Source organism: Mustela nivalis (assembly GCF_964662115.1).
Source record: "Mustela nivalis genome assembly, chromosome: X".
Taxonomy (NCBI): Eukaryota; Metazoa; Chordata; class Mammalia; order Carnivora; family Mustelidae; genus Mustela; species Mustela nivalis.
Window position 1 is genome coordinate 91,520,613 of NC_139040.1, and position 20,024 is coordinate 91,540,636.

The 20,024-nt window shown below is 55.2% G+C and overlaps 1 protein-coding gene across 5 annotated transcripts; it reads right to left on the minus strand.

The window, feature by feature from the left end:
- Window positions 1–52: 52 nt before the first annotated feature.
- CCDC120 (coiled-coil domain containing 120) lies at window positions 53–14,469 on the minus strand. Of its 5 annotated transcripts, none has more exons than XM_082717971.1 (14): window positions 14,175–14,469; window positions 10,317–10,399; window positions 10,019–10,182; window positions 9,291–9,327; window positions 6,725–6,824; window positions 6,458–6,548; window positions 6,178–6,311; window positions 5,327–5,467; window positions 4,677–4,977; window positions 4,277–4,339; window positions 3,832–4,006; window positions 3,604–3,702; window positions 1,691–2,608; window positions 53–1,191 (listed from the first exon to the last, which is right to left on the minus strand). In XM_082717971.1, exons 6-14 carry the CDS (start codon window positions 6,504–6,506, stop codon window positions 1,077–1,079), a joined length of 1,995 nt encoding a protein of 664 aa, XP_082574097.1. In that variant the 5' UTR covers window positions 6,507–6,548; window positions 6,725–6,824; window positions 9,291–9,327; window positions 10,019–10,182; window positions 10,317–10,399; window positions 14,175–14,469; the 3' UTR covers window positions 53–1,076. The 5 variants fall into 5 exon arrangements, with proteins under 5 accessions (XP_082574097.1, XP_082574095.1, XP_082574098.1 ...); XM_082717969.1 differs by having other exon boundaries at window positions 9,291–9,358; XM_082717972.1 differs by lacking the exon at window positions 10,317–10,399.
- Between the last annotated feature and the right edge of the window lie 5,555 nt (window positions 14,470–20,024).

Consider the following 20,024-nt stretch of genomic DNA (forward strand, 5'->3'; position numbering starts at 1 on the left):
AACTACAGGTGTGGCCCCCCAAGGCAAGGCAGACAGCGGAGTGACACATGGGTTCGGTTTACACATTTATTATAGAAATCCCCTTCCAGTGTGGGTAGTGTCTTGGGCCCAGATCCATTGGTAGAAAAAGAAAAGTTTAACACCAGGTAAAGGAGGTCAGGGGACCCCTAGCTCCAGAAAGTCACAGATAGGTATCATAGAAAACACAGCTTGTGTAGATTTGTTTAAAAAGTGGTGGATGGAAAGAAAGCCAAGGAAGACGTGACGCAGCCTGTGGCCAGACGTCACCTGAGGATTTTCCTGGCATCGAGCCGATGCCAGGTTCCACCACCGCAGCATCCCAGGACACAACACACCCAGCGGCTCTGCCCTTTAGCCCTCCTGCAGGGCTGGCTTCCTGATCGGGATAGATAGGGCAGAGGCTGGGCCTTCTCAACCTGTGGGCAGAGGCAGCGGGCACAGACAGGCAGACAAGGACTGGGGCTCCCTTGGGCACACCTGGGAGTAGGAAAATGAACCCAAGCCCCCTAGCCAGACTTCAGTCCTTCCGAATGTGGGCAGAGAGCCCACCTCCCCAAGAACTACCCTGGTGGGGGGATGGCAGGGAGTTCTGTTCACACCAGTCTCCTGGCTGCCCCAAACAGGGCCCTGAGACCCTATATTGTCTGGGTTTTTTTTTTTTTTTGGAGGGGGGGAGGTTCCTAAATGGAACAGGCTGGGCATGGGGATAGGAATGAACCCAACCAGGACGAGATCACAGTTTCCCTTTTATAAAAGGTCTAGTGTTGGGGGAAGACAGTGAATACCTAAATCACAAGTGTAAACAGAAACGGAGGAAGGGGCCTGGAGCCCCCATTACACCATCCCCTCTTTTTTCAGCTGGCTGAGGGCCCCAGTTCCCAGCACAGCGTAAGAGGGGAAGCAGGGAGTCAGACACCTTCGTGGGTCCACAAGGAGCCAGGGGCCTTGGAAGATCAGGTCGGCACCCCCCCAGGACTGAGCAATCACACCCCGGGGTTCAGCGAGGTCAGCCGTGTGTTCCCGACTAAAGTCGTGCCTGGGACAACAAGAAGGGGTCAGACCAGTGTCCCCGGGGTCTGGGGGTCAGAGCTGGAAGACTGCTCCCCCTCTAGCGTCAGGTCACTTAAACGAGAGCTCAGCTCCGAGGGGTACAGGAAGTCCGCGTAGTATCTTTAGAAGGGGTAGCAGGAATCCGGACAGGGTGCCAAGACAGAGAAGAGAGGAAAAGACAGACAAGACACAGAGAGAGAGGAAAAGAGGCTCGTTAAAGAGGTGGAGGCAGGCACAGGACAGCACCTTTAGGCTCACAAGCATGGGGGCACAGCAAAAGGAAGAAGAGAGAGGCGAGGGGCCTGGGAGGCCCTTCCTCCCAGCACCCTGCTGTGAAGGCTCATTTTCAGCAGACATGCACTGTTTTGTTCAAATATCAGAATTCTTCTACAGCTTGGTAGACAGCTGCTGCTGCTGCTGCTGCCAGGGCCCAAGACACCCCTCCAAGACCCCGTGGATTCATGCAGGTCAGGCAGGGCCCAGGACCCTGAGGCGAGGCTGCGGCTAGTTCTCTCGCAGTCGGAGTCACTAACTCCCGTGACTGGCTGCTCCCCAGCCTGGATGCCTTTGCCATCTGCCTCCAGAGACCCCTACCCGTCAGTAAAAGCTCCCCCCATACCTGCCGGAGACAGGGGGTGCCGTGAAACTCCTCGAGTGCGGGAGCGGCGCCTGGCTGGGGGCCCCATACAGCGGCTGGCCCACCTCATAGCAGCGGGCATGGAGGAAGGGCGGGTGCTGCGGGCCCATGTGGGGCAGCACAGGCCGGCGCGGGGGCCCAGCAGCCAGTCCCGAGTTGCGGATGTACCAGTCCCGCAGCCCCTCCAGGGCGAGGTTCTTATGGCCGCTGCGCTCACCAGCCGGGGGGACACGGGTGGGGGGAGGCATCCACAGCAGAGGGCTTGGATGCACCTCGGGCCCCTCGGCGGCCTCCAGGGATAGGCCACAGGGCTTGGTGCGGGTGGCACGGGAGTGGGGGTCCTTGCTGCGGAGGAGGGGGCTGCTGCCGTCAGCTGTGTACACGGGTGGTGGGCCCGGGAGCACGGTGAGGAGCCCATCCCGGCGGGAGAGGGGTCCTTGGACCTCAGCTGCAGGCAGCAGTTCCCCCCAGCCCGCCCCACCACCAGCGCTGCGGGGCAGGCCCCGGTCCAGGGAGTAGTCCAAGAGGAAGTCCCCGCACACAGGTGGGAGCCGGGGAGCCCCACGGGAGGCAGGGGCAGCTGAGCTGGGCCGGGCAGCCCGGGGAGGGTCTGGGGGGCCAGCTGTGCGGGAGGAGAAGGCAGGGGTTGGTTGTGGGCGCTCATACAGCACCTCGCTGCTCTTGCAGACCGGGGGGCCAGCGGCAGGGGGAGCCAGGGGCGCAGGCGGGGAGCCAGCTCCCCCACCGGCCGCCCGGTCCACAAGCAGGGCCTCAGAGCTGTTGCTGCGACGGGTGCGGGCTGCGAAGAGGGAGGCACGGTCGGAGGCAGGGTCTGCCCGGGGGAAGCCCATCTGGGAGTCCTGGCTGCCAGACCACTGGCGAGAATGGAGGCCTTCCGGTCTGGGGACACAGAGGTGGGGGTGATGGGAGTATGACTGATCGGAAATCTCAGGCGGAGTGCCTGGCCCACTGTGCCCCACCTCTTCCTGAGCTTCCACTTGTGCATCTCTGAAGGAGGCCCAGGATCAGAGACCTCTTGTATAAACAGGTCAGGTGGGGGCATGTAAAAGGCAGTGGAGGTTCTGTCCCACGCTGGGGGGCAGAGGGACAGAAGACATATTGGGGGGGGGGGGTGTTAGCGCCAAGGGAGATGTAAGCGTGCGCAGGGCTGGAGAGGGAAAACTGACCGAGGAAAGCCAGCAGAGGGCTCTTCCCAACACATGCCCTGTGAGGGTGTATCTCCTAGCTTTCTCGAAGTAGGGTCCTAAGCCCTGGGCCTGGAATCCAACTTCCTGAATTCTCTGCCCTCCCGCACCCCCCGCGTGTCTGAGCCACCCTGAACTATCAGCCACACAGCCACGATTCACAGGAGGCGAGTGCCATAAGGATAGGGACTTTCTACTCACAGCCTGGAAAAGCAGGTGCTTAGCAAGAATTTGTTTGAGAAGTAGGAGGGTGCAGTGATTAAATGTATGGACTCTAGAGTCAAACCAGCCTGGGTTTGAACACCAGGTCTTCTGTTTACTACCAAGTCACTTAACCTCTCTGTGCCTCAGGCTCCTCATCCACAGATTGAGAATAATGACAGCATCTACCTAGCCAAGACCTTATGGCAATGACCGCAGTCACACCTTGCAGAGCACAGATTCCCAGCAGGTGTTAGGCGCTCAGTGCATGTGAACCAGAACTTACTATGCCCACAGTGTCCTCCAGATGCAGATATCATACCCGTCTCACAGATGAGGAGCCAAGATTCAGAGAAAGGAAGTGACTTGTTCCAAATATACCTTTCAAAGCCCAACCTCTCATATCCCACACCCTTTAGTAATGCCCCCCTCGTCAGAATGAACAGTTACTTATTCTGGTCCTCAAGTCCACCCTCAGAGTCCCCTTACTTGCAGAGCTGGGGGCCAGCGCCCCGGGTGAGGACAGGGGTAGCAGGCACGCTTCGCCCCTCAAAACTGGAGGCACTCCTGGGCAGCGAGCGTGTGGGGCTGAGCAGAAACAGACAGGCCCAGGTGGGGGTCCAGGTTAGACACCATAACCACCAGCAAGCCGTCCTGCCCGCCCAGGCTCAGGATCCCCCTCCCGGCTCCCGGGGAAGGGAAGGGGTTCACCCTCACCTGGTGGGGCTGGCCACCGAGTTCCGCCGGCTCTTCAGATCCCCGTAAAGATCTGACGGTGGTGGCTTCCATGGGGTTCGCCGCTCAGGGCTGCCCCCAGATACGGCCCGCAGCTGGTCCCAGGCCTTGGGTGGTGAGGGGCGCTCGGCCAGGGGGAAGCAGCCACGGGGCTCCTCTGGGAGGATGGTGGAAAGTGGGGGAGAAGTCAAAGAGAGGGGGCCTGATGAGCTGTGGGCAGGGGCAGGGGGAGTGAAGCAGGTAGCAGCAGCAGGACAGGCGGGAGCTAAAGCACAAGGCTGGAACTGGGGATGAGGAGCTGGGCAGCGTGAAGCAAGAAAGACGGGGGCCCCATGCGAGAATGGGGCATGGCTCAGGAGGGGTTAAAGAGAGAGTGGAGGGGCTAAGCATCAAAGCAAGGGTGGGTTTGGGAGCCAGAGGTCCTCACCATTATCATGGCTGGCCCCAGACTCCGAGAGGGAGCTGCTCTCCGAGTGCAGGATTCCGTCCTCTACAGGTGAGAAGGGCAGACCCAGGCCCATCAAGGCAAGGCCTGGGTGCAGTCCCCTTACAACCCCGGATGGTCTCCTCCCCGGCCCGTTCCTTCCCAAGAACCCACCTTTACCTGAATCCAAGTCTACCTGAGGCTTGGCTCCTGGTTTTCTTGGTGCCATCTGGTCAAGTTCCCAGCATCCCCACCCTCGCTGTAGAGCCCATTTATCTCAACTCCTCTTGCGGGCTGAGTCCCTTCAGCTCCGCCCAGCTCCCACTTTTCACTGGCCATCTACCCCTCCCTGCCACGTTGCTCGGCCCATGCCCACACTTGGGCATTGACAGGGCCGGCTCACCTTGGCTGAGCTGGGCGAGGCGTGTGCCCAGGCATACTCCCTGGGTGGTGATGAGAGCCCCCGGGGCCGGGGCCAGGGCCAGAGGCTGCGGAGGGGGGAGCCCCGGGAGGCCGAGGCGGGCCCGGAGGTCCCCCAGTTGTTCTTCCAGCTCGTGCAGCCTCCGCAGCGCATCTGCTTGCACCTGGCGCCGGCGGCGGCGCTGCTCAATGCTCAGCTCGGGGGCCAAGGCCAGGCGGCGGGCGGCGGCTGCAATCTGCTGCTGCACGGACACCTCCCGCTCCAGGGCTTCAAGAGCCAGCTCCTGCAGGTGGGCGAGAGGGTGGGACAGGACCCAGTGTCAGTGTTGGAGGGGGCCAAGGCCCGGGCCCAAGTGTGGGCAGAGCCAGCCAGCGCAGGGGCAGGGCCTGTTCTGGGGTGGAGCTCATTTCTCCAGCAGGCAGAGCCGTCTCGGGGAAGGACTAGACAGATTCTGCTTCCAGGGAATGAGAGGCTTACCACCACGAGGCCCAGCCTCCTCCCTCAGAGCCAGAACGCACCTTCTTCAAGCCATTCCCTTCTCACCTTAGCCTCTCCTTCCCCTAGTTGCAACCCTGAGGCAGCAATCTGTACCCATCCCACCCCCATCCTGCCCCCCAGGCCCGTCTGTTCACCTCAGCAGGGCACAAGGAGTGGTGTGCTGGGTTGGGGTGCGATGGAGGGTATGCACGGGCTGCAGGGGGCCGCCGGCGGACCAGCTGGGGCCGTTCCCCAGGTTCCAACGGGCACTCGGGGGGCAGCTGGCCAGTCAGCTCCTGGAAGGGGCAGGGGTCAAAGACTACCGAGGGTTAGCTAGGGAATGGGGCAAAGCAGGAATGACTACAGAAGCTACATTAGTCATACTAGGAGCTCAGTAATGCTCAGCACCCCATGCCTGTTACTTCTCCTCCTCCCTCCCAGTTTGCCACCCAATAGGGGTGCTATGGACTCTCAGCCCCTCGGTGGCCCAAATCCCTGGGGCAGTGGGCATGGGAGGTCAGGAGACCTGCTCTGGAATCTGGAACTTCTCTTTCATAAAGGCCACAGGTCTATATACTGCATATGACATCACGCTCCCCTCAGGGCGGGGGCTGCATGCTGTGAACTGCGTTATGGGTTCTGGCCAGTTATGGGTTCTGGCCAGTTATGGGTTCTGGCCAACTGCGTAGCTGTTCACACCAAGAGGGGTAAATCAAAACGGTGACTCACCCCTTGTTAGTTCAGGCCAGGTTTTACTGCCAGAGTTTGGAAATGACTATTGTTTAGAAGGGTTTGGGGGATTTCAAATTGCTGATAGGGAATTGAGGGCCTGCTCTGCCATATTTTACTGACTCTAAGACATCGAAGTTGAGCTTTGAGGAGCTAGAGGGTGATAGGGAATCTACCGCCCAGACATGTGGCTCGGCACTCGCCACTCCAACCTGCCTGCCTAGGGCCTCTGGGTCCTTACCACGCCCCACCACCAGACACAGGGCCCGGCCCTCACCGCCTCCTGCAGACACACTTTGCGGAGCTCCTGAAGTTTCAGGCTCAGGGCCTCCTGCAGGGCCCGCTGCCGGTCAAGCAGCCCCCGCAAACGCTCTGACTTCACCTGGGGGGCAGCCTCTCCGAACAGGGCAGCTGGACACAGAGGGAGCAAAGTTCCAGGCAAAGATCAGCCAGGGCATCCTGGCACAGCTGTGGGGCCAAGGACCAACCCTTTCAAAGTAGGCAGGCGGTGACTCAGACATGGGGGCAGAGGCAGAGAAGGGGAACCAACCACCCACCTGAGGCATTGAAGGTGGGCGAGCTGATCAGCTGACCTTTGACTTCCATCCTGGTGCTGTGGAGAGGCCGTGGCTGATGGCTGGACAAGGCCTGGCAGTGATGCACAGGAGCTGTTAAGGAAGTGCATCCCGCGTTTCCCCCAACCCCTGCCCCTGCCCAACGCCCTGCACCCCAGCTGGGAGTAAGGGGAACCCTGACCCTGCCCGCCTGATCAACCTGCCCTCTCAGAATCCGTATCCGCGTCTGGCCCCACTGGGCCCTGGTACCTTAGTCCCCTTCCCATTGAGTGGACGCACAGCACGTGGGGAGCTAGGCGGACTTACGACGCCTCCTCAGAGGCCCATGGGCCGCAGTCAGGAGTCCTGCCTAGGGAGGGAGAATAAACTGTGCAGATTCAACCAACTCTAACAACGGTGGGCACTAATAAAGTACCTGGGTCCTGGAACAGTCACCCTCCCTGCCACACCCAATCTTCCAACCACCCTTTGACAGCAGTTCTGTGATCACTGCCCCCATTTCTGAGATGAGGACTCTAAGGCACAGAGGGGTAAATAACCTGCCCACTGGCTAAGGATGCGGCCCAGGCCCACCCCTTGGGCCTGACCCTCCTTAGCTGGAGTTGCCCCAAGCCCATCAATTCTTCATAAGCTCCCAGCCCAGCAGGCCTCAGGGCCTTTGCCCAGGCTGCGGCTGCTATCTGGAACACTCTTGCCATGTCTCCCCACTCCGACCCCAGGGGGCAAGCTTACACACGGGGACTTGCATGTCACTTCCAGAGGTGGGCCCCTGCCCAGGTCCCCTCACAACTGCTGTCCAATAAGAGATAGTGCTTCCCCTGCACGTTCACAAGGACAAGAAACATACCTGTCCTGTTTTCACCATATCTCTGGCACTCAGAACACTCCTGAGCCAGCAGTGAGCACTCAATGAATGGCTGTCGCATAAGTGAGAGAATGCCAAGGGAGCTGAGATATGGATCTAGCCCAGATCTGTGGGTCTCTACTCATCCCGACTCCATCCTGTGGCCCCGGTGCTACAGGGAGAGTGTTCACTTAGCCCCGAGACCCCTCCAGTCCCTGTGCCCACCCCAGTCAGTTCTAGTCCTGTACCGGCAGAAGGGAGTCACCCTGCTGGAAAGTCCATAGCTGTAGATAACAAGCCTCCTGCCTCCTGCTTCCTTCTCTGCCCCCAAACACCCGGGCTGACCACAGAGCCTGCCTTGGCTGGCCGCCAGCCCTGCCCTCATCCCCTCCTCTGGAGTTTGCTCCTTCCCTCCCACATCCTGCTCATTCCCCAGCTGGGGAGCCAGGTGACATCACCTTCCACCACCTGGCCTGACCTCGGGCGGGCGGCAGTAAACTGGGAGGGCCTCATGAGGCCACAGAGGTCTCCTCCCTTCCTCATCCCAGCTTGTCCTGCTGCAGGGGCCAGGTCTGGTGGACACCAAGGCAGCCAAGGAGGTGAGGGTTCGAGCCCCCTCCCTGTCTATCTGCTGTGGAATGCGGCCAAACTGTTAACATAGGGCCACTAGGCCTGCTACCAGATCCCGGCAGACGGTGGCCCCTTGTCCTCGCTTTCAGGGGCAGGGGTCAGGCCTGAGAGCCTTTCTGCACAACCAGGCAGCAACATGTACTCTGAAGCGGCCTGACGTTGCCGGGCATGGCAGAGCTTCCTTGAGGTCCCGGCTCAACCTCTTGGGCCCCAAAGCTCCCGGAGCTCCTTCCTCCCCAGCTCCCAGCTGAGTCTGAGGCACTCTCCCAGGGCTCCACCCTAACGGGAACTTCAACTCCTCCCCGGTGGGCCCATTCACCAGGATAGGTCCCACATCCCATGCTGGCTGCCTTGAGCTTTCCCTCCCTGGGAGCTTATGGCATCCTGGAAGTCACCATGGGGTCTAGACAGGAACCCCAACTCCACCCTGCCAGCCTGACCTCGGGAACATAGCTAGGGCCTGAGTCACGGGGTCACTGGGTAGGCTAGACACAGGGTCAATGCCCCACACCCCCACAGCCAGCTCCCAAACTTCAGCCTCTGCCTGCCTGCCCTCTGCACATTTGCCTTGGGGTCCAGAATTGCCCTGTCCCCACCTAGACAGGGATCGAAGGAGGATCCCAGCAGTCCCCTTCCCTAACTTCCCTCCCCCCAGTCCCTAACTCCTGTCCCAGGCTGGGCCGCAGCAGGAGAGCTGAGAGGGTACCCCCCACACACACCCAGAGGCGGGCCCAGCAGGTTTTTCAGGTCTGCCCTTCTGACACCACAGCTGAGAAAGAAATTCCTGGCCTGGCCGTAATGACTGTTTACAACCAAGACACCTCACCTGGGTGGCACCCTAACACCTCAGTGGGGACCCCCCATTTCCCTACCTTGCCACTAGCGGGGCAAATACAAACTCCCAGTGTCTGGGACAGCTCCCCACACTGCCCTAGAGCCCCTCCCAGCCTCCACTCTGGGTGAACAGAGCGGGGGGCAGGCAGGTGTCGGGAAGCAGTTTCTCAATAGCCCTGTCTGGGCTTCCCCCAGGGCCCCGGGGTTGCAGGAAGGCAGAGGCTACGCCCCAGGGGAGAAAGGGGGAGAGGAAGTAGGGGGACAGTGGAGAAGGAGGACTCTGGCTTCTCTTCTCCCCCATCCTTTCTCCTCATTCATTTCCGGCAAGGAATCAGCTTCATGCCACGAGAGGAAATCGAACATTTGGGGCTTCACTCCTCTACTCAGGCCCTCCTTCTTCACTGCACTCCTCACACAGACCTGGCTTTCTCCCAGGGGAAGGCTCAGTACACCCTACACCCTTCTCCCTGCCACCCCGCCCCAGGCCCCTTGTTCCCAGGTGCTCACCAACGCCGGAGAGGTGCGGTGGGGTGGCCTCAGGTACCTCAAGAAAAAATAGTTGTCTCAATCAGGCCCTGTTCCAGATGGTAGTGGCAGTGAGCGGTGAGCACGGTGGCGGATGCCTAGGCCGCCTCCCACTAGGCAATAGCCCAGCCTACCTGGCCAGGGCCTGGGCCAGCCCATACCTCTTAACCCTTGCCTGCCTGTCACCAGGGCTCAGGACACCCTCAGGGACAATCTCAGGGCCAGGTCCCTTCAGGGCGTTCAGCATGACCAAGAAAAGAGCCCAGATGTCCCTGCTCACCCCAGTCACCTAGTAGAGAACAAACGAAGAGGGGCCAAGGGTCGTGGGAGTGGAGCTGCCTCTAGTGCTACCCAGGAGCCCACATCAGACCCTGCCCACCCAAGGGCATTGCCTGGGAGCTGAAGACGGAGTTCTGGGGACTTGTTAAGCACACGTGTATAAATCGGGTGTGTATCTCTAGGCAGCAAGCATCACGTGCCTGAGGCCCCTACCTTTCCCTCCCAGGGCAAGGCACAGGTGGGAGAAGGTCTTGGGGCAACCGCCACCCTCACTGGGGTAACAGTTTGCCAAACTCAGGACAGAGGAGGCCAGCTTCTCCAAGGAAAGACTGGGATGTCAAGACCCTACCACCTTCTGCATCTCCAGAAGAAATCATCCCAGCCAACTGACCACATCATGCACATTTTCACCCCTACCGCTCCCTACAAACCTGGGAGGATGACGCAGACCCAGCTCTTCATAGCCAGCTCGTAGATGTGGAAGCTGGGGTTCGGAGAGATGAGGAGGCCTGATTCTGATCACAGATGCATAAGAGCAGGTGGACTCAGAACTTGGGGGGCCAGGTCCTGGGCTGGAGGTGGACAGGAGCTACTCCTGCAAGGGAGGAAAAGTGGGGAGGGGGCTCATGCTTCTTCACATCCAGGCAGGTTCTGCCCCACCCCTCCCCCTTGAGCATTTCTGGCCGGGAGTCAAGGAAATTGAGGGCTCTGGCCTGCCCCGGCACATACCACACATCCTGTGCTCCATTTGGGACCATCTGCTCTGTGACCTCAGGGCCCAAGCCCAACCCGGGCCCCTGCAGCAGCCCATGCTGTGATGTGAAAGAGCAGAGTGAGGAAAGCTCCCTCCCCACTTGGTAGGGGGGCCAAGCCTGGAGGGGAGCACTGTACCAGCAATGCCCTGCCCCGTATATGTAGACATGCAGTGCAAGGCCTCCTGCCACCCTGCCCACCTTTCTTCCTGGGAGTGAGATTTCTGGCATGGGACACAAAGGCTCCTTTCATCCGCCCCCTTCCCCCGCCCCCACTGCCTAGGGCTGGTGGAAGCAGCAGCCATAAGGTGGGTGGCTGAGTGTCAATGGGGAGTGTCCCCTCAGCCACGGCCTCTCTCCTGCCTCTTGGGGGACAGCAAGAACACTGGGAAGAGGGACACTTATAAAACCAGAGCTGTGAGGGCCAAGGGTATCTGGCTGGCAATGCAGACCAAGGTTTAGCTATCCTCATCTGTAAAATGGGTAAACAGCATTTCCAAGGCCAACAGAGACCAGAGTCACTTTGGAAGGCGTTTCAAAGTACAAGGAAACTCACACCACGTCATTAATGTCTGTTAATGACAACAATCATAAACCCGTGTGGAGATGGGCTAGGGCAGGAGTAAGGAGGGGAGACCAGGTAATTGGGCCTCTTGGGCCAGGCCATCAGGTGGGGTAGAATCACCCACACACATCGTCGTCCTGCAAGATGGCCAACCTCCAGATCCCACCACAGCCGGGACTTGAGCCCCATGTGGCCTGTAGGGGTAGGAAACCATGGCTCTGGGATTCAACCCTGCTCTGCCACTTATGGCTATGTGGCTGCCCAGACAAGTCACTTATCCTCTCTGTGCCTCAATGTCTTCATCTGAAAAGCAGGGGTGCTGACAACATTATGCACTTCACAGGGCTGTTGTGAGCGTGACATGAATTAAGACACTTAAAGATTGTTTAGGATAGTAACTGGCCCTTGGTAAGTAAGTGCTCAATATATATTGGCTGTCATAATTACAATATTCCTCCCAATCCAAACTTGGGAATCATATATGTGTGTGTGTGTGTGTGTGTGTGTGAGAGAGACAGAGCTGGTACTCCCAGCTCCACCCGATAAATTTCAAACAGAGCTGTTTTCCCTCAAATAAGCGTGTCCAAACTCTTCACTATCCAAAATCAGAAACTAAATGTATGCAGATGCACTGCTGAGACAAAGCTGGTATACCTCAGCCTCCACAGCCTCCCTACTTATCACCCAGACATTGAACCCTCCCTAAATATCAAACCAGACATATTTGAAAAGAGCTGTTTTCCATCATTATCAGACCTCTAGCTACTCAACATCAAAAATGCAGGAACCAAACCTATTCAGACACATTCTCCAAAAGCTCACTATCCACATACAGGAACTGAATGGATCTGGATACACCTTTGAGATAGAATTGGCGTCCCATACTCTCTGAGCTTCCCTTACTCACCAGGCAAAATGCAGGAACCAAATATATTCACACAACACAGTCCTCTTACTGTTCCAACTCCTGCCACTAGAGTTCAAGGAAATGAATCGATTTGAATATATCTTTTAGTTGGAGCCATTATCCCTCATCATCTGAACCCTCCCCACTATGTAAAATGCAAAAACAAACAAACAAAAAACCTCTTCAGATAACTTGGTACCTTTCACTGTCTGAATTATCCGAGTGCTCCCTCTCAGAAGTCAGGTGCTAGACAGATGCTGGAACAATGAAGAACGCTTGTGTTGTTATTAGTAGGTTTGGACAGGGGCGCCTGGGTGGCTTAGTTGGTTAAGCGTCTGACTCTTGATCTCAGCTCAGGTTTTGATCTCAGGGTCATGAGTTCAAGCCTCGCATTGGGCTCAAAAAAAATAGGTTTGGATAAGTGTTTCAGATAAATGAGAGGGGTCCAGTATCTCATTATTCAAGCTGTTACTACTCTCTGTGACAAACGCAGGAACAAAACACAATTGAATAACATGTTACCTTCTTGCTATCCAAATTCTCCCTGCCTGTCCTCAGAATCAATGAGATTCAGTGAAAGAAACTTGTATTGCTCTGTTATTGTCACTACAGGATAGGACTAATTCTAACACCCAGCGACACACATGCCCCCAACACACACACACACACACACACACACACACACACAGACGGGATGGACTTAGCATCGAAATTTGTATTGCTTACAGCAGAGAAAGGGGGGGATAGAACCCCTCTGACCCCCATCCCACCCCCATCAAGCCCTGAAGCCTCTGGCCTGGAATGGATTTTTTCAGGCCAGAAAAGCAGAGATCATGCACACCCAGGATCAGGACTAGCACGTGGGGGTTAACATGACACGGAAGAGTCACACATACTCCTGAGTCTCCCACCCCTGTATGTTTGCTCACCACACCCCCCACCTTGACATGGGGCAGCCCCCAACCTAGCCAGGCTGGAAACATGATCCAGACCTCACAGACTCCCAGAGAGTCACTGAATAATTTAGGATGTTCTTTCACACTTGGGTAGGGTGGGGGGACATAGGAACAGTTACATGCCTTCCTGGGGCAGGGAGACAAATGCAAGCCGTGTGTGAGATCACTGGGTGAGGGTGAAGGGCATCACATATGAAAACTCCCTTAGCCACACAGGGCCAAGGCTGTTTGCTCTTGCTCATACTAAGAGAAGCATTTGGGATGAACTTGCAATCATGGAAATAGTAGAACCTCTAAGTTGAGGGGCAGGGTATAACAGGACCCTAGTTCTTCTGGGCTGAGAGGAGATGGAAAGTGGGTGTTAGGAAGAGGGAGATCTAAACAGGGTGGAGGGGTGTGTTGAGGGGTAGAACAAGGGCCTGGAGTTGGGAGGGGAGGAAGGAAGAAAACAGGAAGGAGTGTAGGGGTCAAGACAGAATCAGAGTCATCATAGGATGGAGGACAGGAGGCAGGACAGAGAAGGAGCCAAGACACTGGCCAGGGGATGGGATGGAGTGAGGTTGTGGACAAGGATCAGAGGAAAACGTAGAGAGCAGCAAGGAACAAAAGAGCAGGGGAGGGTCAGTACAGAATGGTAGTCAGAAGACATGATGGGGGACAGGCCAAGATGGTGGTCAAGGAAGGGGAGAGGGAAAAGGGCCGGTTCAGGATGGAGGTAAGGAACAGGAAAAGACTGGGACAGAATAAGGAGAGGAATGAGGACAGTGATAGGACAAGAGAAGACAGGGGAAAACAGCACGGGGGTGGGGGCAGGGACAGGGCAGGAAACAGAGGGACAGTCTAAAGGGGGTGGGCCAGGAGGGAGATGGGGAGTCAGGAGGGGACCAGGAGGATAGCACAGGGTGGGGAGAAAGTTTAGAAATCAGAGATCAGGAATCCAGACAGACCTGGATCAGACTACGCTTAGGGGGACAGGACATGACTGGAAGGGGATCAGGGGCTGGACAAGAGTTTAGGGAACAGACAGGTCAAGCATCAGGCCAGAAACTGGGATGATCAGGACAAGGCAAGATGAGCTTCAGAGATGGAGCAGGGGCAGACCAAGGATCCCGAGAACAGAACTGGGTGGGGTTTGGGGTCAGGGCTGGGTTTAAGGGAACAAAACAGGGATTGAGGATCACACCACGCCAGAATATGGTTAGGTTGGGGGTGAGATCGGAGGTCCTGGGGCCAAGACTGGCCAGAGCTCGAGGTTAAAAAAAGATGTAGTCAGGTCAGGTAGGGGTCTGGAGTGAGACCACAGGGTCAGAGGTCGCGGGTGCGCGCGCAAGTACATCCCCTGTTGGCGTTTCTGAGCCCTCACCCCGCCCTGTCTCCTCCCTTCTTCTCCAAGCTGGCGTTACTCACCGAAGGTCCGCGTCCCGCGACGTAGGCGGGGTCGCTGCAGGCCAGGAGGGGTGGTGGGCGCGCCCCTCCCTCGCAGCCCCCCGGCTCGTCCCGGCCTCGCGCTTACTCCCCCTTCCGCGCCCTGCCCGTGGGCCGCCTTCGGCCGCGCGACTGTTAGCCGTGGGGGCCAGACGGGGGGCGCGGGGAGGGGGGGAGAGGCGCGCCGGCTCGGCCGCGGCCGGTGGACCCCGGCCCCCCCGACCCTCACCTCGGGTCCGTCCCTTCCCGGCGGCACCGACACAGCCGCCGCTGAGCGCGAGCCTGGGGGAGGTGGGGGGACGGGGGGCGGGGCGCGAGACCACAGCAGCGGCGGAGACCTAGTGCGCAGGCGCCAGTTTGGGTCTTCGATTTTCCTGCCCTCGGAGCGCTAGGAGCGAACCAGCTGGGAGCGCGTGCGCACACGCTTTCTCGAGGGGTGGTGGAGCGCTCTCCTATGGAGGCCACGCTCCCTCCGCGATCGGACTGGCGCCCCTCACTCCAAGTCACCCTCCAAAGGACCCCCAATCAGTACCCCAAACTGCCTTTTATCAGCGACCACCACTCCTCTAAACTGTCCTCTAAACTTGTGTGTCTCCAAACCACCCTCCATCATCCCCCCAACTGCATCCCCAAACTATGATCCACTGATCCCAAGCAGTACCCCCAATCCAACCTCCATGGACTCCCGAACTGTAGGAATAAACTACCCTTCACTACCCCCCAACCTGTTCCCCTAAACCATCTGCAATCAGCCATGAAACCATTAACCTCCAAAGAGCACTTCCAAGTCACTCTCCCGTCCACCCCCAGTATGCACTGAAAACACCCCCATGGACCCCAAATTGCTCCCCATGTATCCTCCCAACCATACTCTGCAGCACAAACTATGCCTCCAAACCACTCTTCAATGATCACTATACCCAACCTTGTTTTAAATTACATGCAACCATACCCACAAAAAGTCTCCCAGTTTTTTCCATACCACCCAAACCACCCTCCCAAAACTCCCAACTACACCCTAAATTTCCCTATAATAGTCCCCAATGTTATCTGTAAACATTCCTCATTTACATTCCCAGTCTTCCAACTACACCTCCAAACCACCTTCCAGTGACCCACCAAACCCCTTCAATCTTCCCTTTGATGGCTCCAACAATCCCCAGACACTTTCCAATGGCTCCTAATTATGACAGCTCCTAAACTGTCTTTTTCTTTTCAAGATTTTATTTATTTATTTGAGAGAGAGAACACAAGTAGGGGGAGGAGCAGAGGGAGAGGGAGAAGCAGGCTCCCCGCTGAGCAGGGACTCCCCCCACCACCCATGCTGGGCTGGATCCCAGGACCCCGAGATTAGGAACTGAGCTGAAGGCAGATGCTTAACCTATTGATGCTTAACCTATTTGAAGGCAGGCGCCCCTCAGAGTGTCTCTAATAATCTCTGAGCATCATCCCTCCAACAATCACCAAATCCACCCCAAGCCATTTTCATTAGATTCCTGTGACTGCTGTAATGAATTTCCACAAACTTGGTGTCTTACTACCTAAGAAATGTATTCTCTCACAGTTCTGGGGGCCAGAAGACCACAGTCAAGGTGCCAGCAGGGCCATAATCCCTCCAGAGGCTCTACGGGAGAATTTGTCACCACTTCTTACAATGGGGACTGTCAGCATTCCTTGGCTTGTAGCCACATCAGTACAATCTCTGCTATGGTGGCGATTGCCATCCATTCCATCTCTGAAATCTGCCTCTGCTTCCCCTTATAAGGACACTTGTTATTACAGTTAGGGCCCTCGTGATAGTGATAATCCAGGATAATATCCCCATCTCAAAATCCTCATCGTAATCACATCTGCAAACTGCAAAGTCCTTTTTCTTTTCTTTTCCTTTCCTTTTTTTTTTTTTTTTTTTTTTGCCATCTAAAGTACACTCACACGTTCCAGGAATTAGGATGTGCATATCTTTGGGGGGGGCATCATTCAACACTATACCCTTTGGTCCCCAAAGATCTACCCCACATGCAAAATACATGTACCTCATCCCAATACCCCCAACTTTCATCCACTACAGCATCAACTCAACTTCAAAATCTCACTTTTTTAACAAAAGATTTTATTTATTTATATGACGGAGAAAGACACAACGAGAGAGGGGAAACAAGCAGGGCTTGTGGGAGAGGGAGAAGCAGGCTTCCTGCAGAGCAGGGAGCCCCGACGCAGGGCTCAATCCCAGGACTCTGGGATCATGACCTGAACTGAAGGCAGATGCTTAACAACTTATCCACCCAGGAGCCCCTCAAAATCTCACTTAAGTTGTTTTTTTTTTTTTTAAGATTTTATTTATTTGTCAGAGAGAGCGAGCGAGAGCGAGCACAGGCAGACAGAGTGGAAGGCAGAGTCAGAGGGAGAAGCAGGCTCCCTGCGGAGCAAGGAGTCCGATGTGGGACTCGATCCCAGGACACTGGGATCATGACCTGAGCCGAAGGCAGCTGCTTAACCAACTGAGCCACCCAGGCATCCCCTCACTTAAGTTTTATCAGCCCAAAGGTTCCAAATTTTATCATCTGAGTCAGGTATAAGTGAGACTCTGGGTATGATCCAACCTGAGGCAAAATTCCTCTCCATCACCCAGCTTGTGCTACTAGAAAGTAATTATCTGTCCCCAAAACACAGTGGTGGGACAGACATAAGATAGGAGTTGTAGGGCGCCTGGGTGGCTCAGTGGATTAAGCCGCTGCCTTCGGCTCAGGTCATGATCTCAGGGTCCTAGGATCCAGTCCCGCATCGGGCTCTCTGCTCAGCAGGGGGCCTGCTTCCCTCTCTCTCTCTCTGCCTGCCTCTCTCTCCATCTACTTGTGATCTCTCTCTGTCAAATAAATAAATAAAATCTTAAAAAAAAAAGATAGGAGTTGTAGGCATTCTTAATCCAAAAGGGGGAAAAAATGGACAGAAACAAGATGTCACTGTCCCAAGTAATTTTGAAAACCAACAGAGCACGTTCCATTAGGTTTCAAGACCTGGGACTAATTCACAGTGACGTGGGGCTCCACCTCTGGGCCCATCACTCTGCCCTCAGAATCATTAATCCTTTCTTTTGAAGGGTAGCACATGTTTGCTGCTAAGTAGCTTTAGCCCTGTGTCCTTCCAGTCGAATTTTGGGAGTCCAACATCCTTCCTTCATTTCATCCTATCTCCATTTCTTGCAAGCCAACTGGGCCAGTGTTTCTGTCAGTATAACATTCATCCTCAAAAATTTTGTGGGTTTTCATGGAAGTCCCAAGGATTCACACCAGTAGACCAAAGAGTCTTCCACAAAACCTTCATGGAAGGTTCCATCCTCATTCCAGACTTCTGCTGAAATGGTTGAGAGGATCCATGAGTCACACATCTAATCTCTTTAGTACTAGCAAAAGGCTGTCCAGCCACACCTTTGGTTCTCTCTCCAGAGCATACTTAGCTGAAAGTAAATCTCCTAAATTCTGTATCTTCTGCAATCTGGACAGCCAGAGAAGTTTCCAGACCACCAAATCCTGGATCCATTTTGCATAGCAGTTCTTCCCTCAATTTATCTCTTTCCTTTCACATGTTACTAAAAGCAGTATGAAGAATCAAGCAGTACCTCTGACACATTCCTTGGAAATCTCCTCAGCTGAATATCCAAGATCATCACTGAGAAGCTCTGCTTTTCACACAACTATAGGACACAGTTCAACTAAGTTTTCTGCTTGTATATATATATAAAGGATTGGGGTGCCTGGGTGGCTCAGTCTGTTGGACATATGACTCTTGATTTTGGCTCAGGTCATGATCTCAGGGTCGTTAGATCAAGCCCCGGGTCAGGCTCTGCATTCAGCATGGAGTCTGCGTGAGATTTTCTCTCTCCTTCTCCCTCTGCCCCTTCTCCTGATGCATGTACACTCACTATCAAATAAATTTAAAAAAAAAAGAGGAAGGGGGCCCCTGGGTGGCTCAGTCAGTTGGGCATCTGCCATTGGCTTGGGTCGTGATCCCAGGGTCCTGGGATCAAGCCCCGCATCAGGCTCTCTGCTCAGTGGGGAGTCTGCTTCTCCCTCTGCCTCTCCCCACTGCTTTTGCTCTCTCTCTCTCTCTCTGTGTGTGTCAAATGAATAAATAGCATTTTTTTTAAAGAAAAATAAATAAATAAAAACCAGGAGTGTGTGTGCACAAAGAAAAGACCATGTGAGGACACAACAAAAAGCAACTATCTGCCTGTGAGACCGACAGACCTTATCAGAAATGAATCCAGATGACACCTTGGTCTCAGACTTCTGGCCTCCTGAACGGTGAGAAAATACAGTTCTGTTGTTTAATGTGCCCAGTCTGTGGTATTCTATTAGGACACCCCAAGCAGACTAGGACAAAGCCACAATCTGTGTGCATGAATGCACCAAAATCTGTGTTCATTTCCTGTGGCTGCTATAACTAATTACAACACACTTGACAGCTTGAAATATAAGAACTGTATTCTTTCACGGTTCTGGGGGCCCAAAATCAGTTTCACTGGGTCAAAATCAAGGTGTCATAAGAGCTGTACTCTCTCTGCAGACTTTGGAGGAGAATCTTCTTGTTGCCTCTTCCCGCTTCTGGTGGCTGCTTTCATTCTGGGTCTCGTGGCTACATCGCTAAGATCTCTGCCTCAGTGGTCACATTGCCTTCTCCTTTTCTTTCTCTTCTATTTAGGATTTCATTTATTTATTTGCGGAGGGACAGGCGGGGGGAGCAGCAGAGGGAGAGGGAGAAAGAGAGCCCAATGCGGGGCTCGATCCCAGGACCCCAGGATCATGACCTGACCTGAAGGCAGATGTTTAACCCAATGAACCACCCAGGTAGCCCTGCCTTCTCCTTTTCTATCAAAGCTGCCTCTGCCTTTCTCTTATAAGGACACTTGAGATTACAACCAGATTCTATTAAAATAATCCAGGATAATCTCCCCATCTCAAAATTCGTAATTAAATCACATCTGCAACGCATTGTTTGCCACACAAGGTAACATTCACAGGTACCAGGGATTAGGACATGGACGTATTTTGGGGAGCCATTAGTCAGCTGATCACACCATCCTATGAGAGTGAACATAATAACTTTACAGAAGACCGGACTTTGTCTCTAATCACTCACCAACTTCCCATAGTCCCTTCCAATCCTCCAATGGTATTCCCAGTTCACCCTTCAGTGGCTCCCGCCTGCACTCTTAAACTTGCTTCTAGTAGCCCCATTCCTCCTGAAGCGCCTCACGTAATCCTTTAGTTGCCTACAAACTGTCCTGTAATAGATCCCAACCTCGCCCCAAGCCACCTTTGATCTCCACTCACATCTGTCTCTAGACATCCCCAATGTCACCCTCCAATTGCCCTTTCTTCTCCCTCCATATTTTCTTTTTTTTTTTTTTTTAAAGATTTTATTTATTTATTCGACAGAGAGAGATCACAAGTAGGCAGAGAGGAAGGCAGAGAGAGAGGAGGAAGCAAGCTCCCTGCTGAGCAGAGAGCCCGATGTGGGACTCGATCCCAGGACCCTGAGATCATGACCTGAGCCGAAGGCAGCGGCTTAACCCACTGAGCCACCCAGGCGCCCTCCCTCCATATTTTCTGTTAATCCCATTCCACAGTCGCCTTGCAATGAGAACCCAGACGCACCAGAGAGAGAGAGAGAGAGAAAGCGCCGTGTTGAAAAAGTTGGAAAGGGGCGCCTGGGTGGCTCAGTGGATTAAGCCTCTGCCTTCGGCTCGGGTCATGATCTCAGTGTCCTGGGATCGAGCCCCGCATCAGGCTCTCTGCCTCCCCCTCTGTCTCTGCCTGCCTCTCTGCCTACTTG